We start from the raw sequence: 25,918 nt of genomic DNA on the forward strand, positions 1-25,918 counted from the left end.
GAAAGAAAAGAAACGGGAAATCCCAAATTTGGACACAATACACTTATCAGGCCAACAAGTGACCATCACTCAGAAAAACACAGAAAAACACAGCAGAAGAGACTTCAAAAGCCAAAAAACAAAAAGTGCATTACAACGCATGTGCAAAACCACATATATACACACACATATACACACATATATATATACACACACAACACATATACACAGACTGAGCCACAGCAACGCGTGGCAGGGGACAGCTAGTAATAATAATAAATCTAAGGGCCAGACGGTGATAAAAAAAAAGTAAAAGCCCTTCTTACACGTTGTGATAATTTTCAGCAATCTCTTGTTGGTGCAGTTCTTTGTTTTGCTTCTTTTGGAGCAAAGGTGTTGGGATCATCCAAACTCACAACTTGTTCCAGCCAACTAACCTGCTTCTTTTCACTCTTTGTGAAAAATAACTCTGCTTGTGTATGTGCATCATTAATTTGGAATGAAGGATTTTTCACTGGGTTTCTCTCTTCCTCTTAGATCAACGCTGAAGCGGGCAGGACCTCCTCCGCTACCTCCAAAGGTGAGTGAGACCAACACCTGAAAGGTGAGCTAGAAAGATGCAAAGCCATGGCTTCTTGGGACACCTTTGGCTCCCCACCTGAAGAGACCAGGTGCCTGTTGAAGAAGAGTGTGTTTAAACAAAGGTTTATTCAACACAAACTTGGATGGACTGCAACTCTTTTCATCAGATGCAGAATAGGTTACAAACAAACCCACAGAAATGTTTGACAAGTGTCACTGTCATTTTCCAAAAAATAGCACAAAGAACTCTCATACTAAATTTGAGATTTACTGAGAATGTCCCAACTGAGAATTTTTTTTTGAAAGTCCCAAGTTTTGTCCATGTCCAAATCAGTGTTACATCTGCATTGTTTTTCTTCTCGGGAAGGCGGATCTGGCCAAAGTGGTCCATGCCTTAGTCACCTCTAGACTGGATTACTACAATGCACTCTACGTGGGGCTGCCCTTGAAAATGGCCCGGAAATTTCAGATGATTCAACAGGCGCCGGCCAGGTTGTTAACTGGGGCGCCTTACAGGGAGTGGTCAACCCTCCTGTTCAAGGAGCTCCACTGGCTGCCATTCATTTACTGGACCCAATTCAAGGTGCAGGTTCTTACCTACAAAGCCCTGAATGGTTTGGGACCCACCTACCTGCGTGATCGCATACAAACTCACATGATCCCTTCGATCATCCGGGGAGGCCCTGCTCTCGATCCCACCAGCATTGCAGGCGCGGTTGGTGGGAATGAGAGAGAGGGCCTTTTCGGTGGTAGCCCCTCGACTCTGGAACTCTCCCTAAAGACATCAGACAGACCCCAACTCTGGCAGTCTTCAGGAGGAGCTTGAAGACGTGCTTGTTCCAGTGTGCCTCCCGGAATAATGATCCCATAGCACTTTGTCCTCCAAAGCACTTTACATTTTTTAGGTCTGCTCGTATGCCCTTCCACAAACGCCACTATCACCTTTCATCCGTGTCCCAGCATAATTTCCATTTGAACTTTACATTTGGCCTTCCCACTGTTTTTAATTGCGTGTTGTCTTATTGATGATGTTGTATATTTTATTGTCTATGTTTTTATTTTAATTGCTTGTACTGTTGTTGTTTTGCTTGTATGGTTGTATTTGGGCTCGGCCTCATGTAAGCCGCACCGAGTCCCTTGGGGAGATGGTAGCGGGGCACAAATAAAGTATTATTATTATTATTATTATTATTATTATTATTATTATATTCTTCGTGCCAGCATTATCAAGCACTTTTTTATTTCTACTTTCCAGGTTAGTTTATCTTGGCCCATTATTTTCTGAAATGAAATGCGTCTTGCCATGACAGTCAGTCTGTATTATTATACAACAAGCTAAGATGGTTTCCACCAGTCAAACACGGCTGTTGTTTCCAGAGATCAAGCGAGGGAAAAGCCATCATTTGCACCAAAACAATCCCAATGCTTGATACTGCTGTAGGCCACATACATACATATATCTTTTAACTTAACCTTTAAATTTGAATATGTTTTAATGGTTTTCAATTGTGAAATGTTTTAAACTGTTTATATTTAATTCTGTTTTAATGTTTGCATATTTGTTTCTTTTAAATTGTGTGTTAATGTTTTTCTGTTAAGCTGCTTTGAGTCTTATTATTATATTTATTTATTTTGAAAAATGGAAATCTCCATAACCTTTTATATAATAATAATAATAATAACAACAACAACAACAACATCTCCTGAGTCATGAATGACACATCATGTCAGAGTAGCGTTAGTAGCCTGCAGAATGTCTCAGCCCCTTTTACTCTCAGTGTGATAAAAACTCCAAAAACACACATGAGTCTGTTGTTTTAAGTAGAAACAAAAATATAGTTCTGTTCACTGTAGATCAATAACACAAAGCAAAACAGAAGAGTTGTTCTCACCAATGTACATCAAACAATATATCCGGTGAGTCATAGAATCATAGAATCAAAGAGTTGGAAGAGACCTCATGGGCCATTCAGTCCAACCTCATTTTGCCAAGAAGCAGGAATATTGCATTCAAATCACCCCTGACAGATGGCCATCCAGCCTCTGTTTAAAAGCTTCCAAAGAGGGAGCCTCCACCACACTCCGGGGCAGAGAGTTCCACTGCTGAACGGCTCTCACAGTCAGGAAGTTCTTCCTAATGTTCAGGTGGAATCTCCTTTCTTGTAGTTTGAAGCCATTGTTTCGCGTCCTAGTCTCCAGGGAAGCAGAAAACAAGCTTGTTCCCTCCTCCCTGTGGCTTCCTCTCACATATTTATACATGGCTATCATATCTCCTCACAGCCCTCTCTTCTTCAGGCTAAACATGCCCAGCTCCTTAAGCCGTTCTTCATAGGGCTTGTTCTCCAGACCCTTGATCATATTAGTCGCCCTCCTCTGGACACATTCCAGCTTGTCAATATCTCTCTTGAATTGTGGTGCCCAGAATTGGACACAATATTCCAGGTGTGGTCTAACCAAAGCAGAATAGAGCATGGGGAGCATGACTTCCCTAGATCTGGACACTAGGCTCCTATTGATGCAGGCCAAAATCCCATTGGCTTTTTTTGCTGCCACATCACATTGTTGGCTCATGTCTTCTTCTTTACATGATGATATACAACACATAGCAAAATAACACAGTCTATCTACTTAGTTATCAGTAGAATGTCCTTATCTTGCCATAAACAAGCAGTTTCCTTGGCACTCCGAATGGCTTCAGTCTTCAGCTTCAGGACATTGCATAACCACTCCCAGCAACAGTTCCTTCAGCTCAAAACGAGCCATCAACCTAAGCCAAAATGCAAAGCTTGCAAGGTTTAGTGCCTTGTTATATGCAGGAACTGATAACACACCCAATTAAATTGTGGCAGCTGTAACAGAAAAGGTTCCGATCCTCCCTGTTACATAGAAAACGTCTGTTGTAAACCCCTAGTAGCAACACATCAGGCTCTGTGGAAGTTGCTGATTCCAAAGCCAGAGAGCCTCCTTTGTCTCACTCTCTCTTTCTCTATGTGTCTTTCTCCTGCAGCCCAGGCTCAGTATTTACCAAGAGGAAGGCCTTGTGGATGATGAGAAGATCCAGACGATCAAGTATTGCCCCGATTCTCAGAGTCAGGTCCCGCCAGCACATAGGAGGCAAAGCATCCCGGTTTGTGGGCCTCAGACAGAGTCTGCCTCCATTGGCATGACAGGCAGCGTCAGCAGCCCAGGCCTGCTCACCGTCCGATACAGCGACATGGGTAAGCGCCACTGTTCCTCCTCATGCGGGGTTAGGTGCTGAGCAACCCCCAGAGACTATCATAGGATCGTGGAGTTGTAATGGACCCAAGGGCCACCCAGTTAACCTCCTTCGGCCACAATCAAAGCACTCCTGACAGATGGCCATCCAGCTCTGCTTCAAAAGGATTTAAAGTGGATAGATACCAACTCTTTAGAGTAGGCAAGGGCCAACTTGAACCCTCTGGGTGTTTTGGACTTCACCTCCCACAATTCCTAACAGCCGGTAGGCTGTTAGGAATTGTGGGAGGTGAAGTCCAAAACACCCAGAGGGTTCAAGTTGGCCCTTGCCTGCTCTAAAAGCTTGGTCCCACCAGGAGCCCTCCCTTACGTTATACCATAGTCCTAGTAATGTGAGTTCTGTTTTGAGGCCTTTTGCCTTCCTGTTTTCCTTGTTTACATCCATCTTGATGTTTCTGCTCCTTTAGGCAACGGCGACAGCACGCCCAAACACCTGGAGGAGAACGCAGATGGCGTGGGACACATGCCCCAGCTGCCACGCAAGAAGGAGAAGCGGGAATTCCCGGTGAGCATTGCCTGTTTTCCGATCCATTCTGGGATCCAGTCCCATCCATGGCAAACTGCTTGCTTTTGCATCCATTGAACTTGGATGCAGGAAAAGAGAGAGGGTGGCCATGCTTCTCCATTGCTTCCCAATGTCCCAAAAACTAGATAGTACTAGATGGCAGGGATATTTTATTATTGCTTGTTGTTTTTGATGTGTTGTTGGGCTTGGCCTCATGTAAGCCACTCCGAGACCCTTGGGGAGATGGTGGAGGGATATAAATAAAGTATTATTATTTTTATTATTGACCATTATTCATTCTCTGGCTGGGAAAAAAAGAGATTTTCCTGGCCACAAAGAACTTTATACACTCTCAGGGTTCCATATCCACTGGGTGATCGTGAAAAATGGGGGTGGGGTGGGTGGGTTGCTATTTTTAAAATCATGGAAGCCTAGAATCTTAGAGTTCAAAGAGGCTCTAGGGAAATCCAGTCCAACCCCATCCTGCCAGTGCAGATCAGGTAAAGGTTGTCCCCTGACATTAAGTCCAGTCATGTCTGACTCTGGGGTGCTCATCTCAATTTCTAAGCCGAAGAGCCAGCGTTGTCCATAGACACCTCCAAGATCATGTGGCCAGCATGACCGCATGGAGCACCGTTACCTTCCCGCCGGAGCGGTACCAATTGATCTACTCACATTTGCATGTTTTCGAACTGCTAGGTTGGCAGAAGCTAGGGCTGACAGTGGAAGCTCACGCCGCTCCCTGGAATCGAACCTGCGACCTTTTGGTCAACAAGCTCAGCAGCTCAGTGCTTTAACCCACTGCACCACCAGATAGACACAATCAAATCTCTCCTGGCAGATGGCCAGTTAGCCTCTGCTTTAAAAGCTCAAGTGAAAGAAACTCCACCAGATTACAGAATAGTCTGTGTATTCCTCTGCTGAAAAGCTCTTGCCTTCACTCTGACCAAAAGGTCATGAGTTCGAAGCCAGCCCGGGTTGGAGTGGTCTTCCAATCAATTGTGTAGCCTGTTGTTGACCTTTGCAACCCGAAAGACAGTTGCATCTGTCAAGTAGGAAAATTAGGTACCACCTTGTTTGGGGAGCCTAAATTAACTAATTTATGAGGCCATAAAAAAGACTCCAGCAAAAAGCATGCGGGGAATGCGGAAGTACTTTATCAGTGTCGCAGATGGACGATAAAAGCGACAGCTCCCCTGGCGGCCAGAAAAAAGTTAAATAGCCTCTGTCTATGTCTATATACGTTGTATGTCAAATTGGCATTTAATGTTTGCCATATATGTGTACATTGTAATCCGCCATGAGTCCCCTGCAGGGTGAGAAGGGCGGAATATAAATACTGTAAATAAATAAGGGAGGGGGGTGTATTCCAAGGACTAATAGCGGGAGCTCACCCTCATCCCATGGATTCGAACTGCCAACGTTCAGGTCAGCAGTTCAGCAGCACAAGGGTTTAACCCATTGTGCAACTGCGGCCCCCAGACATCTCTCTAGAAATATCTGGAGCTTCCAGCATCACTTTGTGATCACCTTCCACTGGAAGATAATTGTAGAATCAAACTAGAGGGTCTAGGCCAGTGGTTCCTAATGCTGTGACCCCTTAATACAGTTTCTCATGTTGTGGGGACCCCCAATCATAAAATTATTTGCGTTGTTACTTCATATTTGTAATCTTACTCCAATTAAAAATCATAATGTAAATATCTGATATTCAGGATGTAATTTCATTCACTGGACCAAATTCAGCACAAATATCCAATACTCCCAAATTTGGATACCAATGGGGTGGGGAGGGATTGATTTTGTCATCTAGGAGTTGTAGTTGATGGGATGCATAGTTCACCTACAATCAAAGAGCATTCTGAGCTCCATCAATGATGGAATTGAACCAAACTTGGCACACAGAGCTCCCATGACCAACAGGAAATACTGGAAGGGTTTGGTGGGCATTGACCCTGAGTTTTGGAGTTGTAGTTCACCTACTTCCAGAGAGCACTGTGGACTCAAACAATGATGGATCTGGACCAAACTTGGCACGAATACACAATATGTCCAAATGTGAACACTGGTGGAGTTTGGGGAAAATAGACCTTGGCATTTGGGAGTTGTAGTTGCTGAGATGTATAGTTCACCTACAATCAACGATGGAATTGAACCAAACTTGGCACACAGAACTCCCATGACCAGCAGAAAATACTGGAAGGGTTTGGTAGGCATTGTCCTTGAGTTTTGGAGCCCCATGACCAATAGAAAATACAGTGTTTCCTGATGGTCTCTGGCGACCCCTCTGACACCTCCTCGTGACCCCTCCAGGGGTCCCAACCCCCGGGTTGAGAATCACTGGTCTAGGCATTGCAAGAGAGAACATTTGAGTCAAATCTTTGAATAATCAGATCTGCAAATGTTTGAAAGAGTGAGAAAAGCAAAAGGCACCTGTTGTTTTGCCTTCCTTCCTGTAACCTCTCAGAGAGGTTGGTTGTAAACAAATGATCACCTGCCTCAAGATTTTTCACATTTTGAGGGGTTTTTTTACTGAATTTTTTTTGAGGGTTTATTGCATAGACCGCATTATCTTTTTGCGTTGAATTGTGCATCTTTTTTTCAGAAACGGCACCTTTTGGCATTAAGAGTTTTTGCATTTTTCTTGCAAATAAGAACATGGTAAACCTAGATTTGCAGGATTCAGAGGAAAGATCCTTCGAATCCTGCAGTATACCAAAACAAAGCCGTTGCGCTGCAATCCCTAGCTGTGTTTGAATTCCTACCGCAATCCTATAAGCCTGTGTTTGGCTGGATTCTCATTATATCTTTGTAGTTCTCGGTCTTATCTTGACACTGGAATGTAACGTCGGATGACGTTCAAGGAGGGAGATGTGTAAGTAATCAGGACAGAACAGGACATTTCTGCCATATGTTTTAGCATCCTTAAAAGTCCAAAACATTTCAGTCATAGTTCAGATTCAAAGGTCCTTTTCCTTTTAAGGCTTGACTTCCCAGAAATGGCATTGTTTTGAACAGACCTGTGTTTTCTTCTCTGCAGAAGCCAGCCATCAACGGCTTGCCGCCGACGCCAAAAGTGCTGGTAAGGAGACTTTTGAAAATGTGGAAGTAAGAACAGAATATCATATTGAAGTTGCTGAATTTGGCATGGGCCAACTTTGGCCCTCCCTCCAGGTGTTTTGGACTCCAACTCCCACAATTCCTAACAGCCTACCGGCTGTTAGGAATTGTGGGAGTTGGAGTCCAAAACACCTGGAGGGAGGGCCAAAGTTGGCCCATGCCTGCTCTAAGATATCTGGTAGCTGTTGCCCATTGCTTGGCCACTTTGTTTGGGTTCTTGAAACCTGGCAGGCTTTAAAACCTCTCTCTTGCTTCTTCAGATGGGAGCGTGCTTCTCCAAAGTGTTTGACGGCTGCCCTTTGAAGATCAACTGTGCCACCTCATGGATCCATCCCGACACAAAAGGTATCGCAAACGCATGAGTTGGGCATCTGTTTCATTTTCCTTCCACCTTTTCAAAATGCCTAAGTTGGCTTTTTAAAAAACACCCTTCCTTGTGTTGCAGATCAGTATATTATATTTGGGACCGAAGACGGCATTTACACCCTGAACCTCAACGAGCTGCACGAAGCCACCATGGAGCAGGTAGGAGAGCCATTCAGAAAGGTCCCCCATGACCTTCTGGCAAAGAAACTAGTGCAATGTGGGTGAGGCAAAAATATGGTTAGGTGGATCTGTAATTGGTTAAATGGATGAACCCAGAAGGTGATTCTCCCCAAGGCTTCCTCCTCTTCATCCTGGAAAGAAGTGACGAGCGGAGTGCCACAAGCAGGGTTCCCTCCTCAGGGATCTTCATTAATGCTCAGGATCTTCATTAATGACTTAGATGAAGGGCTAGAAGGCAGGATCATCAAGTTCGCAGACGACACCCAATTGGGAGGGAGAGCCAAGACTCCAGAGGACAGGAGCAGGATTCAAAACAATCTTGACGGATTAGAGAGATGGGCCAAAACTAACAAAATGAAGTTCAACAGGGACAAATGCAAGATACTCCACTTTGGCAGAAAAAATGAAATGCAAAGAGACAAAATGGGGGACAATGCCTGGCTCGAGAGCAGTACGTGTGAAAAAGATCTTGGAGTCCTCGTGGGGAGGAAGGGGAACATGAGCCAAGAATGTGATGTGGCAGCAAAAAAAGCCAATGGGATTTTGGCCTGTATCGATAGGAGCATAGTGTCTAGATCCAGGGAAGTCCTGCTCCCCATGCTCTATTCCGCCTTGGTTAGACCACACCTGGAATATTGTGTCCAGTTCTGGGCACCACAATTCAAGAGAGATATTGACAAGCTGGAATGTGTCCAGAGGAGGGCGACTAAAATGATCAAGGGTCTGGAGAACAAGCCCTATGAGGAGCGACTTAAGGAGCTGGGCTTGTTTAGCCTGAAGAAGAGAAGGCTGAGAGGAGACATGATAGCCATGCATAAATACATGAGAGCCACAGGGAGGAGGGAGCAAGCTTGTTTTCTGCTTCCTTGGAGACTAGGACGCAATGGAACAATGGCTTCAAACTACAAGAGAGGAGATTCCATCTGAACATGAAGAAGAACTTCCTGACTGGGAGAGGCGTTCAGCAGTGGAACTCTCTGCCCCGGAGTGTGGTTGAGGCTCCTTCTTTGGAGGCTTTGAAACAGAGGCTGGATGGCCATCTGTCAGGGGTGCTTTGAATGCAATATTCCTGCTTCTTGGCAGAATGGGGTTGGACTGGATGGCCCATGAGGTCTCTTCCAACTCTAGGATTCTATGATTCCCCAATGCTTCCTCTTCATCCTGGAAAGAAGTGAGGGTGGGAGTGCCAGGAGCAGGTTCCATCCTGGGCCCGGTCCAGTTGATTAATATTTATTTATTTTATTTATCGTGTCATCAGCAACCAGACATTTGTTTTACATTTTTAACAAAAACAAACAAACAGACAAAACACAGAATTTTCAAGCTTGGTAGTTGATTAAATGTCCTTTGACCAGTACCTGGCCACTTGGAGTGCCTCTGGTGTTTCCACAAGGAGGTCCTCCATTGTGCATGTGGCAGGGCTCAGGCTGTAGGCTAAGACAACCAGATGGGTTGAGTGGTCATTCTCCAAAAGCACAACAGAAGAGCCAGATTTTTAGGTCTTTCTTAAAACCAGCTAGGGTGGGGGCTTGCCTGATCTGGCCATATAGCCTGAAAAAACTTACAACAACCCAGTGATTCTGGCCATTTATTTATTTTTTTTGGTTGTGTCAGGAACGACTTGAGAAACTGCAAGTCGTTTCTGGTGTGAGAGAATTGGCCGTCTGCAAGGATGTTGCCTAGGGGACGCCCGGATGATTTTGATGTTTTTATCCTTGTGGGAGGCTTCTTTCATGTCCCCGCATGAGGTGCTGGAGCTGATAGAGGGAGCACATCCGCCTCTCCCCGGATTCGAACCTGTGACCTATCGGTCTTCAGGCCTGCCAGCACAGGGATTTAACCCACTGCGCCACCAGGGGCTCATATCTTGTGATAAGAGATATCTTGTGATAATTCGGCATGTCTCATTAAGAGCCATGTCCACTGTTTCAGTGTGGTGAGATGTGTTCCACACTGGGCATGCGTACTCAATAACAGAGTAGCATAGCACAGGGTCAGATAATAATAATAATAAGGGCTGAAGGTTTAGCACAGCTGGAAAATCATCAGCAATTATAAGATCTATCAATCAAAAGGTTGCAAGTTCAAACCCTGGGTTGGCGTGTGCTGCCAACTGTCACCCTAGCTCATTGTTTACCTAAGCAATTCGAAAACAGCTTTATTATTATTATTATCATCATCATCATTATTTGTACACCGCTAACATCTCCCGAAGGACTCGATGTGGCTTATAAAGGCCAAGGCTTTAGCTGTAATTAAAGAAATTAGGTACCCCTAATAAGCGGAGGATGTGTTTTACGACGCCATAAAGTAGATCAATATATGCTGGGCGACCAAAAAGGAAGGCGGAAGCTTCATTCTCTTCGTCATAGAGAATGGAGCAATAGCACCCACTGTAGCTGAACTCATCTTCCTTGACAGCCAAAAAACCAGCTGGACACTGAGTCAGCAACACCTCCTTTCTGTTCTTTCTATCTGTGTATTGTCTATACAAAAGTGGCATTGAATGTTTGGCATGTATGTGTGCCTTGATCCTCCCTGAGTCCCCTTTGGGGTGAGAAGGGCAGAACATAAATAAAGTGTTATTATTATTGTATTGTTGAAGGCTTTTATGGCTGGAATCACTGGGTTGTTGTAGGTTTTTTTCGGGCTCTATGGCCATGTTCTAGAGGCATTCTCTCCTGACATTTCGCCTGCATCTATGGCAAGCATCCTCAGAGGTAGTGAGTTAAGCCACTGACGGTTCTCTCTGTTGCTTCCTTCTCTTCCAGCTCTTTCCGCGCAGGTGCACGTGGCTCTACGTCATCAACAACACCCTCATGTCGCTCTCAGGTGAGTCAAGTGCTGGAGAAATGTGCCAGGAAACTTGCAAAGGTGATGGGAAACCACAACACATTTCCCTTTGACATCTTTTTTTCTGTGGTGTGCTGAATTTATCTTGTTAATATCTGGAAAATCATTTTAATATTTTTTTTCTCTCCCTCTCTTCTCTTTTCTTCTCTGCAATTTGCTTGGATCTTGGACATTTGGGGGCTGTCCTTTTAGAAGGTAACCCTTTCCCCTGCTTTGTATATCAGTTCTGATTTACCGTTTCTCTTTAGTTTTTTGAATGACCGTGGTGATTCCCCTGCGCTTAAGGCCTTTGTCTTGTGTTGCAGGGAAGACTTTCCAGCTTTACTCCCACAACCTCATCGCTTTGTTTGAACAAGCCAAAAAGACCGGGCTCGCCGCCCACATCCAGACCCATCGCTTCCCAGATAGGATATTACCAAGGTGAGCAATGGACACATTACCCCTTGGGCTTCATGAGGGGGAAAGCAGGGCTATTTCAAAAAGAAGGCCTAACCTTCTTTGGGTTGCTGTGAGTTTTTGGGACTGTGTGACTCTGTTCCAGCAGCATTGTCTCCTAAAGTTTCTCTTGCATCTCCCTACATTTCTTTTAAACCCTCCTATTAGATACATCCTACCTCTGTTTATGCCCAGCGTTTATTTTTTGAAATTTTAACTATTCCATCTGGCCCAGCCATAGGTTTTTAAATCGCTGCATGTTATTGTCTATACAGAAGTTATATTAATTGTATTTTTTTATTTGCTTATTGCTTTGTTGTTTTTACTGATGTGTTGTTGGGCTTGGCCTCATGTAAGCCGCTCCAAGTCCTCTTGGGGAGATGGTGGCGGGGTATAAATAAAGTATTATTATTATTATTATTATTATTATTATTATTATTATTATTGGGTTGTTGTAGGTTTTTCCGGGCTATAGGCCATGTTCTGGAGGCAATTTTTCTCCTGACGTTTCGCCTGCATCTATGGCAAGCATCCTCAGAGGTAGTGAGGTCTGTTGGAAGTAGGAAAAATGGGTTTATATTTTATTAGCCCGGAAAAACCTACAACAACCCAGTGATTCCGGCCATTAAAGCCTTCGACAATACATTATTATTATTATTATTATTATTATTATTATTATTATTATTGCATCTGTGGCTAATGGCATTTTCAGGGTTTCTGTTGGCAATAAGACAAGTGGATCTATACTTGTGGAATAATGAACAGGATGGGAGAAAGAATCCTTTCTGTAGATAGTTTGTAGGTTGTGTTTCCTCATCAGCTTCCCTCTGCGGTCAGTGGTTCCCTTGATGTATGGCAAGAGCACTTTTCCTCTGGGTGGATTTTTGCCTTGACTCTCATGGCTTGTTATTCGTTTTGCAACTCTTCTGATGCCTGTGGTGGAATCTCCATTGGCCTGGAAAGCCCAGTTTGGGTAGTTCAGTTCACCTTGGAGGAAGTGGGGTTCGCAGATTCTGTTTGCACAGTCTGCCAAGGCTTTAGTTGTGCTTCTTTTTGACTTGGGTGATAGTTGGATTTTTTATATTGGCATCAATCCATGTGTGTAGGTTTTCTGTAAAATATGTGGCCCAATTGTTGATTTGGTTTACAGATGACTAGGACATCTAGAAATGGTAGTTTTCCTTCATTTTCTTTTTCCATGGTGAATTGGATGTTTGGGTGAACATTGTTGAGGAGGTCCAGGAACTTGTTTAGTTCTTCTTCTCCATGGCTCCAAATGGTGAAGGTGTCATCCACAAATAGTAGGTTTTTTGTTTCTGTTTCCAGGACTGGTTTCTCAAAGTAGAAATTGATTATGACCGTGCTAAGGGACCAAAGTGGTGTACTGGGTTAAACCATTTTCGGCTGCCATAGAGACTAGGATGCAATGGAGCCATGGCTTCAAACTACAAGAAAGAAGATTCCACCTGAACATTAGGAAGAACTTCCTGTGAGAGCCATTCAGCAGTGGAACTCTCTGCCCCGGAGTGTGGTGGAGGCTCCTTCTTTGGAAGCTTTTAAACAAAGGCTGGATGGCCATCTGTCAGGGGTGCTTTGAAAGCAATTTTCCTTTTTCTTGGCAGAATGGGGTTGGACTGGATGGCCCATGAGGTCTCTTCCAACCCTATGATTCTATGTGAGAGCTGTTTAGCAGTGGAACTCTCTGTCCTGGAGTGTGGTGGAGGCTCCTTCTTTGGAAGCTTTTAAACAAAGGCTGGATGGCCATCTGTCAGGGGTGCTTTGAATGCAATTTTCCTGCTTCTTGGCACAATGGGGTTGGACTGGATGGCCCATGAGGTCTCTTCCAACTCTATGATTCTATGATTGAGCTGCTGAACTTGCTGACTGGAAGGTTGGCAGTTTGAATCCGCAGGATGGGGTGAGCTCCCGCTGTTAGCTCCAGCTCCTGCCAATCTAGCAGTTCGAAAACATGCAAACGTGAGTAGATCAATAGGTACCGCTTTGGCAGGGAGGTAAACAGCGCTCCATACAGTTATGTCGGCCACATAACCAGGAGGTGTGTACAAACTACCCAGGCTTTTCAGCTTAGAAATGGAGGTGAGCACCAACCCCAGAAGTGGAGATGAAGGGGAAGCCTTTACCTTTATCTGTGTGCATCTGCATTTAATTTTTTTGAGACATTGACTGTTTGCCTTGTGTGTATGTATATTCTGGAATCCGCCCTGAGTCCCCTTCGGGGATAGGGCAGAATACAAATAAAGTGTTATGTTGTTGTTGTTGTTGTTGTTGTTGTTGTTGTTGTTGTTAGGGGGCTCCCTGTGTCTACTTTATCTTTCTGTTCAGAGAATTCATTATCCCACCGGAGGCAATAGTGAGGCAATAGTGAAACAGGGCTGTGATGTCCTCTGGGAAATTCCAGTTAATTAGTGTGATGGTGTCTGCTATTGGGACCTTGGTGAATAGAGACACCAATTCCCTAAGAATCTTTAGGTCCTCCAATCCATTCCTGTGGTCAACTTCTGCTGACAGACCCTCCTTGGCCATCAAAACCGAATACAATCACACGATCCAACACTAAGATTTTTTGTATTGTCGAAGGCTTTCATGGCCGGAATCACTGAGTTGTTGTTCACATCCAGTTCACCATGGAAAAAGAAAATGAAGGAAGACTGCCTTTTCTAGATGTCCTAGTCATCTGCAAACCAGATCAACAATTGGGTCACACCGTCTACAGAAAACCCCCACACACGGATAGATATCTACATAAAAACTCCAACCATCACCCAAGTCAAAAAAGAAGCACCATCAAAGCCTTGGCAGACCGTGCAAAAAGAATCTGCGAAGCCCACCTCCTCCAAGATGAACTGAACCACCTCAACTGGGCTCTCCAGGCCAAGGGAGACTCCACCTCAGGCATCAGAAGAGCTGCAAGACAACCGAGAACAAGCCACAAGAGTCAAGATGAAGATCCACCCAGAGGAAAAGTGTTCTTGCCAGACATCAAGGGAACCACTGACCGCAGAGGGAAGCTGATGAGGAAACACAACATACAAACTATCTACAGACCCACCAAGAAAATCCAACAAATGCTCCGTTCAGCAAAGGACAAGAGGGATCCTCTCACTTCCGCAGGAGTCTACCGTATACCATGCAGCTGTGGACAAGTCTACAGAGGGACCACCAAACACAGCATTGCCTGAACACGCATCAAGGAACATGAAAGGCACTGCAGACTACTTCAACCAGAGAAGTCAGCCATAGCAGAGCACCTGAGGAACCAGCCTGGACACAGCATATTATTTGAGAACACAGAAATGCGGGATCACTCTCACAACCACCATGTTAGACTACACAGAGGAGCCATTGAAATCTACAAGCATGTGGACAATTTCAACAGAAAGGAGGAAACCATGAAAATGAACAAAATCTGGCTACCAGTATTAAAAACCTCTAAAATTACAACAGCAAAACAACAGAGAGGAAACAAACAAGGACATCTAATCACCTCTCAACAAAAGTTTGTTCTAGGCACTGTCAGGCCATTATATGCTAATCAAGGTCAGTTGAAACATTCACACCTAGCTCCAGCAGACAAGAGTCCTTTGTCCCACCCTGGTCATTCCACAGATATATAAACCCCTTTTGCCTAGTTCCAACAGACCTCACAACCTCTGAGGATGCTTGCCATAGATGCAGGCGAAACGTCAGGAGAGAATGCCTCTAGACCAGTGGTTCTCAACCTGGGGTCCCCAGATGTTTTTGGCCTGCAACTGCCAGAAATCCCAGCCAGTTTACCAGCTGTTAGGATTTCTGGGAGTTGAAAGCCAAAAACATCTGGAGACCCCAGGTTGAGAACCACTACTCTAGACCATGGCCATATAGCCTGAAAAAAACTACTACAACCCACTAAGATTTTTGTTCCTGGGTTTTAGGTGTCATTTCCTAATTGAGTCTATCATAAAAACATAGAAAAAGTTTATCAAACTGCAAAAACTTTAGGGTTTTTTTGTGGGAGTGACATTATCCTGCAGCACATTTTGCTCTAGTTTTTCAATGCATACCTATTAAGTCTCAACCAATTTAACATAGTTTGTGGCAGCCATAAAAAATGAAATTTCTGGAGTGTAACAACTACTTGCAAAGTAAGGACCGCACAATTAAACAGGAAATTACACTTTCAAACCAGGAACAGAATGTTTTTGAAATTTTGTTACTTAGTGTTACTTGTGTTCAGGATAAGAGAGTGGAGATTTTAGGTCAGGTCCCAGTACTGTCATTAATAACTGATTTTGTCATTTTCAGGAAATTTGCCTTAACGACAAAGATCCCGGATACAAAAGGGTGCCATAAATGTTGTATAGGTAAGTCTACATGGAATGGCAGCATTGGAAGGGATCCCAAGGATTATCTAATCCAACCTGGTATTCGTGCCAAAAATATACAAATATTATCTCTCTTAATGAACCAAATACATTCCTGGGCATAACATTTGGTTCTCCCTCTAAATCCGATCTTACCAAAACAAATATTGTGTGAAACTAAACTGTATAAAAGCAATATGATTTAATTTTTACGACCATTCTGTGTATCTAGCAATTGTAATAGCTCAGGCTTGTTTGTCTTTTCTTCTGCAGTAAGGAACCCGTACACGGGCCATAAATACCTCTGTGGAGCTTTGCAGTTGGGCATCGTTCTGCTTCAGTGGTATGAACCCATGCAGAAATTCATGTTAATAAAGGTAGGCCATGCCTCTCTCTGCAGCCTCTGAACTCGGACATAGGCACCTCGTCCTGGATCAGCATGCCAAGATCCCACCTTGCTCCCAGGATAGGGCCCTTTAAGGCTGAGAGAAACACATTGGTAGCTTTAGCTTTCATATGCAGCCAAATTCTTTCTCCAAGTCTCAAAGCATATCTGCTGTAGGTTTTGAAATGAAATGATATGGGTGCCCAGTTGGTTTCCAAACTCCTTTTTCAGTGAGTTTCATTGCTTCATACTGGGATATGGATTATGACCTGTTAGAATCATAACCTATTGGGTAGCCGAGTTTCAGAAGTGTTCCTTTAGTTTATTGGGTAATGGATGATCACTGGGCACATAAATATCTTGTTACTATTCCATGCTCTCAGCAGACAAAGATGTTTTACTGCCCTCAGTGGCACAGAGTGTTAAACTGCTGAGCTGTTAAATTGTTGACAGAAAGGTCGCAGGTTCGAATCTGGGGAGTGACGTGAGCTTCCACTGTCAGCCCCAGTTTCTGCCAACCTAGCAGTTCAAAAACATGCAAATGTGAGTAGATCAATAGGTACTGCTCCAGTGGGAAGGTAACAGTGCTCCATGCAGTCATGCTGGCCACATGACCTTGGAGGTGTCTGTGCACAATGCCGAAATGGAGATGAGCACCACCTCCCAGAGTCAGACACAACTGGACTTAATGTCAGGGGAAAACCTTTACTTTATCTCAGAGGTCCTCAGACTAAGGCCCGGGGGCTGGATATGGCCCTCCAAGGTCATTTACCCGGCCCTCACTCAGGGTCAGCCTAAGTCTGAAATGACTTGAAAGCACACAAAACAACAACAACAACCACAACAACAACAACAATAATCCTATCTCATCAGCCAAAAGCGTAGTGGGTTAAACCCCTGTGCCAGCAGGACTGAAGACCGACAGGTTGGAGGCTCGAATCCGGGGAGAGCGCGGATGAGCTCCCTCTGTCAGCTTCAGCTCCTCATGCGGGGACATGAGAGAAGCCTCCCACAAGGAAAATGGTAAAAATGTCAAAAACATCCCAGCATCCCCTGGGCAACGTCCTTGCAGATGGCAAATTCTCTCACATCAGAAGCAACTTGCAGTTTCTCAAGTCGCTCCTGACACGACAAAAAAAAAATAATGCCAAAAGCAGGCCCGCACTTCCCAATGAAATACTAATAAGTTTATATTTGTTAAAATTGTTCTTCATTTTAATTATTGTATTTTTAAGTGTTTTTTACAGATATGTGCAGTGTGCATAGGAATTCATTCATGGGTTTTGTTTTTTTTTAATTATAGTCCGGCCCTCCAACAGTTTGAGGGACTGTGACCTGGACCCCTGTTTAAAAACTTTGAGGACCCCTGCTTTACCTTTACTCACAACTTCATGTATTTCAATATACAGGCACATTTCTGGTCAGGTTAAAACATTTCAGTTTGCATCTTTAATTTATAGTTTTCATCAGCCTCTTCAAAACTCTGTTGTTCTGTACAGCCTTCAACAATCTTCTAATTTCTAGCACTGGCTTCTGTTCTCAAACTGACAAAAGCCTCAACTGTCATTCCTCACCTGTCATCCTTTCAAACTGCATTCTATAACAGTCACTGAACCAGTAACATGGTCTGCAGCCCCTCCCACTGCCGCAAGTATATAGAGCTAAAAAAACTGCAAACATTTCAGGAAAGAAACAACACATTATTATTATTATTATCAATAATAATAACAACAACAATAACTTTGTTTTTATACCACGCCACCATCCCCCCGAAGGGACTCGAGTGGCTTACAAGAGGACAAGCCCAAAAAAATGGATTAAAACACATAAAATAAAACCAGCAACAAACATCAGAATAAAAATATTTCACCATCACAAACCATATTTTAAAAACGGTATCATGGCTGAAATATTAAGTGCTGAGTCCAGAGGGCTCGAGGTGTGTGCAATGACTCCTAGATAGAGCCAAGGGAAAGTGCAAAATTCAGTTCAGTTTCAATAAGGGCCAGCTGGGGGTTTAATGTCCTAAACAGACAAAACATTAAATAGAGGAGCCTTGAGAAGGTTGCTATTTCCAACACTTTATGATACCTCTAAAGTTATGCCAGACTCACTTTAGTCCTGAGAAGAATGAAATAAATTATATTGGGGCGGGCAAAATACAGTTTGGGAACTTACGTTGTTTTTGGTCCTGGGTCACTGGACCATTTATCTGAAAAGTAAAAGGTTCTGTTTACTTTCTGGAAAGCCTCTGGGAGTATTAAGCTACTTATTAAATATCTGCATTATGTAAACATTTGTATAGTATTATTCAAAAAAAAAATTGAATTTTCAGGGGAAAAAACTCTGGTCACTTCTGTCTTTGTTTTGTTTTGAATCTTTCACAAGTTTTGCCAGATTATCCAAATTGTGGAAGGTCCCAAGGAAGGGAAACTGGGATTTTATACATACAGAAGTTTGTTTTTTCACCTTTAATTATGAGGGTTAAATGAAAAGTAATGCCTCCACCTTCGTAACTCCTCAACAGATGGCCGTACTGGTATGCGCTAGGTACTGGCTTGTTCAGTAGACTCTCCTCTACAGTTCGATTTTGGCGGGAAGCTTTAGTATTAAATGGTTGTGTTGTTAAAGTACGAAGTATGGAACCCTACGCAGACAGTCGGTCAATGCGACTTAAGCAACGTGCAGTCATTGAATTCTTGACAGCAGAAGGTGTCACCCCAAAGGAGATTCATCAGAAAAAGCAAGATATTTATGGTGATTGTGTTGGTGTGGATACTGTGCATCATTGGGCAAGAAAGTTTAAAAATGTTGAGATGGGAACATCTGACTTGCGTGACAAATAAAGAGTTGGACGTCCTGTGACAGCAACCAAAAGTTTCACAAGCAAAAGGTTGACAGATTGATTCAGGACGATTGTCATATCACTCAGAGAGAAATTTCAAGCATAATCGGCATTTCACAAGAACGTGTGGGTCACATTATTGCTTTGCTTGACAATTGGAAGATTGTGCACGATGGGTACCCAGGATGCTGACGCCTGAAATGAATGCGCACAGATTGAAACTTCAGAATCTGGATCTCACCACCGTACAGCATCCTCCATACAGTCCAGATTTAGCACCATCTGACTTCTATCTGTTCCCAATAATGAAAGAAGATCTGTGGGGACATCATTATGCTTCTGACGAAGACGTTGAGTGAACTGTGAGGCGCTGATTGTGGAAACAGAGTGTCGACTTCTTCCGTGACAGCTTCAGAAAACTTGTTCATTGTTGGCAGAATTGTCTGGTGATTATGTGGAAAAGTGAATAGTAGTAGTTAAAGAGCACGTTCTAAGGATGATTTCTGCGTTTGATTTATTGAAATATTCCCATCCAAACCCAAGTAACGAAGGTGGAGGCATTACTTTTCATTCAACCCTCGTATTTAACCACTTTCCCTTAACTCAGTGCTGTGGAATTCTGGGAGTTGTAGTTTTAAAGGGCCTTTAAGTCTTCTCTGCCCCAGTCGTGCAGGTACCTCACCAAACTGCAACTCCCATGATTCCATAGCATTGAGCCATTGTATCGGTTCTACCACCCAAATTGCACCCATAGAGGTCCATCCCATAAATTGAGATAGGACGGGATACAAATGTCTGAAATCTATGTATATAATAAAAGTCAGTGTTTGTATGTGGAGGGAGGAGGGGAGGTGTACGTGGCAGCTTTCTGATTGGCTGCCACTGTTGTACAATTTGCATATGATCTCTGATTGGCCAGCCTCAAAATTCCAAGAATCTGAGGTGACAGAGAGGAAAAGGCCTGAGGCTGTGTCGGAAAATTACCAATAAAGACCAAACTTGGCACACAGAGCCCGCAAGACCCACTCTACATCCTACTGCAGTTTGGAGGAGGGTGGACCGTGGATGATGGGACATGCAGTACCATTACTCACTTTCTGAGACCGCTGTGATCCTCATCCAATGACCATTCAAGACCAAACTTGGCACACAGAGCCCCCATGACCCACTCTCCATCCTGGTGCGGTTTGGAGGAGGATGGACCACAGATGATGGGACTCACAGTACCTTCACTAACTTCGTGAGACCACTGCGAGCCATATAAATAACTGATAAAGACCAACCTTGATACACAATTCCTTTCTCAAATAACCCGGGCAGCGCCGGGTCCCCAAGCTAGTAAATAAATAAATAAAGAGGCACACATTCAGCCGGGCGGACTGTTTCTGACTCCGTAATTCTCCCGCTTTCCCTCCAGCACTTTGACTTCCCTTTGCCAACCCCGCTGCACGTCTTTGAAATGCTGGTGATCCCGGAGCAGGAGTACCCCATGGTCTGCGTGGCCATCAGCAAAGGCATCGAGCCAAATCAGGTGGTCCAGTTTGAGACCATCAACTTGAACTCCGCTTCTTCCTGGTTTACAGAAATTGGTGCAGGTGAGGCTCCGACGGAGTTAGCATCGTTGAGTTCCGGCCCTCTTAAGCCACTTCTGCTAGGGAAAACTATCTAAAAATATACAGCAGAGCATCCAAAAACAAACAGGATACAAACATTGAGCATCATAAGAGAGCAGAGCATGAAGTGCCGTGTGATGTGACGGTAAAGAATTTAGAACTTAGGCAGGCAGGGTGCAGAGTCCAGTCTTTTAAAAGTCTCAAAAGGTTTATTTACAATAATAAAGAACAAACTACATTTCTTAATAGGTAAAGATCTGGGCCTGAGCTCCTCTAACACCCAATCCAGCAGAAACCAAGAGGAGAGAAGAAAAAGATACATTCCAACTGTCATTCAAGGAGACATGAGGAGAGGGAATTCCCTTAGCCTATACTAAACTAATTTATCTGTTCCTCATTGAGGACTTGAGACTTGGGCACTGTGGAGTTGAATTCCAACAGCTTCCAGACAGTGTCAAAATTTGGATTAAGTAAGTGGGTTTAAGACCTGTCAGTCCTGGAAAATGGTCTCCTGCCATCCTGACACCTTCCTTTGAAGCAGATTTTACAAGTCTGCTGAACATCTGGTGGAAGTTTTGTTTTGTTTTCATTCTCTCCAGGATGCGCGGGATTGTATATGTGCCCATGTGGCTATCTCAGTGTACACACAAGCAGATTTCTTATTCTCTCCTCACCCCGCTATAAATCCGAGTTCTGAATATTGATCAGAGCAAAGGAATGGTTGTAGAGAGTTCTCATAGGAATGGCTTTCCATTTGTGCTTCCATTTAGCCACTTGCATGTAGGTGGCACTATTTGTTTACAGCCCTGATCTGCTGTTTTAGGCTTTTAAGATGTGCACATGCGCTGGAGCAGTCCACATCAGTATATAGGAAGAAAGGCACATGTTTTCCTTGACTGTAGGAATATAGAGTCATGCGAATATGTGCATTGAGTTTTAAGTGCACCTTTTAAATATGTACTTTTCAGCTGTTAACCCAGGAGGCTCTGGTGGCACAGTGGGTTAAACCCTTGTGCCAGTAGCACTGCTGACGGAAAGGTCGGTGGTTCAAATCCAGGGAGCGTGGTGAGCTCCCATCTGTCAGCTCCAGCTCCCCATGCAGGGACATGAGAGAAGCTTCCCACAGGATGGTAAAATATCTAGGCCTCCCCTAGGCAGTGTCCTTGCAGACGACCAATTCTCTCACACCAGAAGCAACATGCAGTTTTTCAAGTTAGTCTTGACATGAAAAAAAGCTGTTAACCTGATTCGACACAGACTTTCCATAAATGTCATATAGCCACAACCACCCCCTTTTATTCCGGGTTCTTCCAGGTTTTAGGGCATGTGTAAAAGGACCCTCAAACTGTGGGTCCCAATCCCAAATAAGGCCTCTTAGCTCAATGTTGGGGTCACAGAAAATTTGGCCACAAGAAAAATGTTTTCTGAATACCATCTGTTTACACCAATCTGTGAGCAACGATGTGTAGTGCCTACTTTTTTGCCTGTTTCGCAAGCCTTGCAATGACTGATTGGTTATTAGTAAATACTTAATTGTTATACCTATTTCAGTGGTTTCTATGTGACTTCACACTGATGTGGAATTGGGGCTTGTGGAATAGTGATGAGAATGTGGAGGGATAGCTGCTTTGTTTTGCAATTCTCCATATATGATGTGTATTGGGGGTGGCATTTAATTTCATTGCACAATATCCAATGACAATAAAAGTATTCTGTTTGTAGGCCCAACCTGAACTTCAGCCACTGATGTGATGTGGTAGCTAATAAAAGCCAATGTGATTCTGTGCGGCATTGATAGGATTGTAGTGCCTAGATCGAGGGAAGGCATGGTGTCCCTCTCTTATTCTGCTTTGGTCAGATCTCTTCACCTGGAATAATAGGACATTGACAAGCTGTAAAGAGTTCAACCAAAATGGTCAGAGGTCCAGAAGCCACGTTAGGAAGCTTGGATATGTTGGATAGCGAGTAGAAAAGACAGAGAAAGGGAACATGATAGAGCAGGTATGCGCAAACCCAGGCCCAGGGGCCGGATGCAGCCTCTTGGGCGTTTTTCTCACGTCCTCCTCTCTCTCACCCTCATATCCTTCTCTCTTTCCTTCCTTCCTTCTTCCCTCCCTTCCCTCCTTACCTCCCTCTATCACCCTCCCTTCTTCCTTCCCTTCCACTCTTCCCTCCTTCCTCCTCTCTCCTTCTCCTTCCTTCCTTCCTTCCCTTTTGTCCTTCCTTCCTTCCATCCATCATTCCATCCATCCATCATTCCATCCATCATTCCATCCTCCCTCCCTCCTTCCATTCCCTTCCACCCTTTAGTTCTTCTTTCTCTCTTTCCTTCCTCCTTCCCTTCCTTCCTTCCTTCCTTCCTTCCTTCCTTCCTTCCTTCCATTCATCATTCCATCCATCCATCATTCCATCCATCCATCCCGTCCTCTCTTCCTTCCTTCTTTCTCTTTTTCTTTCCCTTCCTTCCATCCTTCATCCTTTCTTCCACTCTTTCATCCTTTCTTCCCTTTTGTCTTTCCTTCTTTCTCTCTTTTCTTCCTCCTTCCCTCTCTCTTTCTCCCTCCCTCCCTTCCCTTCCACTCTCCCGTCCTTCCTTCCCTCTCTCCTATCTCCTTCCCTCTCTCCCTCTTTCTCCATCTATCCTTCTCTTCCTCCCTTTCGTCTATCATTCCTTCTCTCTTTCTTTCCTTCTTACCTCTCTCCCTTTCTCCCTCTCCCTCTCCCTCTATCTATCCATCCTTCCCTTCCTCCCTTTTGTCTTTCCTTCCTTCTTTCCTTCCTTCCTTCCACCCTTTTGTCCTTCTTTCTCACTCTCTTTCCTTCCTCTTTACCTCTCTCCCTTCCTCCCTCTCTCCCTCTTTCTCTATCCATCCTTCCCTTCCTCTCTTCCTCCCTTTTATCTTTCCTTCCTTTCTCCTTCCTTCCTTCCTCCCTCCCTTTTGTCCTTCTTTCTCACTCTCTTTCCTTCCTCCTTACCTCTCTCCCATCCTCCCTCTCTCCCTCTTTCTTCTTCCATCCTTCCCTTCCTCTCTTCCTCCCTTTTGTCTTTCCTTCCTTCCTCCTTCCTTCCTTCCTTCCTTCCTTCCTTCTATCCTTTTGTCCTTCTTTCTCACTCTCTTTCCTTCGTCCTTACCTCTCTCCCATCCTCCCTCTCTCCCTCTTTCTTCTTCCATCCTTCCCTTCCTCTCTTCCTCCCTTTTGTCTTTCCTTCCTTCCTCCTTCCTTCCTTCCTTCCTTCCTTCCTTCTATCCTTTTGTCCTTCTTTCTCACTCTCTTTCCTTCGTCCTTACTTTTCTCCCTTCCTCCCTCGCTCCCTCTTTCTTCTTCCATCCTCCCCTTCCTTCTCTCTTTCCTTCCTCCTTCCCTTCCTTCCATCACCGGGCAGCCAGTCCTTTTAGCAGGGAGATCTAGCATGAGGCCCCCAAGTTAGAAAGTTTGCCCATGCCTGTGATAGAGCCAGGCTTCAATATCTGAAAGGATGCCTTATCGAAGAGGCAGGCAGCTTGCTTTCTGCTGCTCCAAAGACTGGGTCCCAGTGGAGTGATGGATTCAAACTGCAGGGAAAGCAATTCCACCCTTGAATCCGACTCCACATTTTCCTGCAGTTGGATTCAAACTGCAGGGAAAGAGATTCCACTGACGGTCTATCAGTCAAAAAGTTGGGAACAATTTTTTGACTGACAGTCAGAGCTGTTTGACAATGCAACCTGTTGCTGCATTTGTGGTGGATTCTCCTTTTCTGGAGATTTTGTAACAGAGGCTGGATGGCCATCTGTTGGGAGGGCTTGGGTTATTATGTCTTCCTGCCTGGCAGAAGCGGGCTGGATTGGATGACCTTTAAGAATCACTAGAATTCTAATTTGCGCCACAACAGCCTTGCCCTGCGGCCCTTCTGGCTATTAACATACAGAGATGAATCCAATACTTCCGGGTTTTCATGTCCTAACTTGGAGATGTCAGATCGAAACCCCAGTTCCTTTGTCACCTAAGCGCAGGGCACGTCTGGTTCATGGGCTCTTAGAATGACAACAAAGGCCGAGCCTTATCAGCGCTCGCAAGAGGCCGTCTGGCTCCTTTGACTCTTCCTCCCCGGTCTGTAAGATAAGATGCTCCGGTTGCTTCTGTCGTCGTTCCCTTGGAGACACCTGCATTCACCTCTCTCAGGTGCACTGGCTTCCATCCAGGGAAGGGAGCTCTCTTTCTTCCTTCCTTTCTTTCTCTCTCTCTCTCTCTCGGGGCACATCGAGCACTTCGTCTTCCCTTTCTGCAATCCGAGATATGGCCAGACCTTTGACCATTTTGGTGGCCCTTCTCTGGACACCTTCCATCTTGTCCATCCCCTTCTTGAATTGCATTGCCCAGAACTGGACACAGGGTTATTATCCCAGGTGAGATCTGACCAAAGCAGCATGGAAATGGGCCAAAACTAACAATATGAAGTTTAACAGTGACAAATGCAAGATACTCCACTTTGGCAGGAAAAATGAAATGCAAAGATATAGAATGGGGGACAATGCCTGGCTCAAGAGCAGTAAAGGATCTTGGAGTCCTTGTGGACAACAAGTTAAACATGAGCCAAAAATGTGATGTGGTGGCAAAAAAAGCCAATTGGATTTTGTCCTGTATCAATAGGAGCCTAGTGTCTAAGTCCAGGGAAATCATGCTCCCCATGCTCTATTCTTCTCTGGTTAGACCACACCTGGAATATTGGATGGCCATTTGTCAGGGGTGCTTTGAATGCAATATTCCTGCTTCTTGGCAGGGGGTTGGACTGGATGGCCCATGAGGTCTCTTCCAACTCTTTGATTCTATGATTCTATTGTGTCCAATTCTGGGCACCAGAATTCAAGAGAGATATTGACAAGCTGGAATGTGTCCAGAGGAGGGTGACTAAAAGGATCAAGGGTCTGGAGAACAAGCCCTATGAGGAGCGGCTTAAGGAGCTGGGCATGTTTAGCCTGAAGAAGAGAAGGCTGAGAGGAGATATGATAGCCATGTATAAATATGTGAGAGGAAGCCACAGAGAGGAGGGAGCAAGCTTGTTTTCTGCTTCCCTGGAGACTAGGACGCAGAACAATGGCTTCAAACTACAAGAGAGGAGATTCCATCTGAACATGAGGAAGAACTTCCTGACTGTGAGAGCCGTTCAGCAGTGGGACTCTCTGCCCCAAAGTGTGGTGGAGGCTCCTTCTTTGGAAGCTTTTAAACAGAGGCTGGATGGCCATCTGTCAGGGGTGATTTGAATGCAATATTCCTGCTTCTTGGCAGAATGGGGTTGGACTGGATGGCCCAGGAGGTCTCTTCCAGCTCTAGGATTCTATGAGTGGGATTCTGACGTCTCTTGATCTGCACCCTGTACTCCTATTCATGCAGCCTGGAATTGCATTGGTTTTGTTAGCTGCCGCATCACACTCCTGA

General features: G+C 44.5%; 1 protein-coding gene across 3 annotated transcripts in view; it reads left to right on the forward strand.

Moving 5' to 3' along the window:
* The window catches only part of MAP4K5 (mitogen-activated protein kinase kinase kinase kinase 5), a 152,155-nt gene that overhangs the window by 113,229 nt on the left and 13,008 nt on the right, over positions 1-25,918 (forward strand). For all 3 annotated transcript variants that reach the window (XM_067463137.1, XM_067463138.1, XM_067463139.1), the window contains 11 exons: positions 517-559; positions 3,569-3,779; positions 4,245-4,342; positions 7,383-7,424; positions 7,723-7,807; positions 7,908-7,987; positions 10,780-10,840; positions 11,167-11,281; positions 15,599-15,657; positions 15,931-16,034; positions 20,305-20,482. In XM_067463137.1, the coding sequence (XP_067319238.1) occupies positions 517-559; positions 3,569-3,779; positions 4,245-4,342; positions 7,383-7,424; positions 7,723-7,807; positions 7,908-7,987; positions 10,780-10,840; positions 11,167-11,281; positions 15,599-15,657; positions 15,931-16,034; positions 20,305-20,482 (1,076 nt within the window). The remainder of the gene's footprint in view (positions 1-516; positions 560-3,568; positions 3,780-4,244; positions 4,343-7,382; positions 7,425-7,722; positions 7,808-7,907; positions 7,988-10,779; positions 10,841-11,166; positions 11,282-15,598; positions 15,658-15,930; positions 16,035-20,304; positions 20,483-25,918) is intronic.

This window comes from Anolis sagrei, chromosome 1 (assembly GCF_037176765.1).
Source record: "Anolis sagrei isolate rAnoSag1 chromosome 1, rAnoSag1.mat, whole genome shotgun sequence".
Taxonomy (NCBI): Eukaryota; Metazoa; Chordata; class Lepidosauria; order Squamata; family Dactyloidae; genus Anolis; species Anolis sagrei.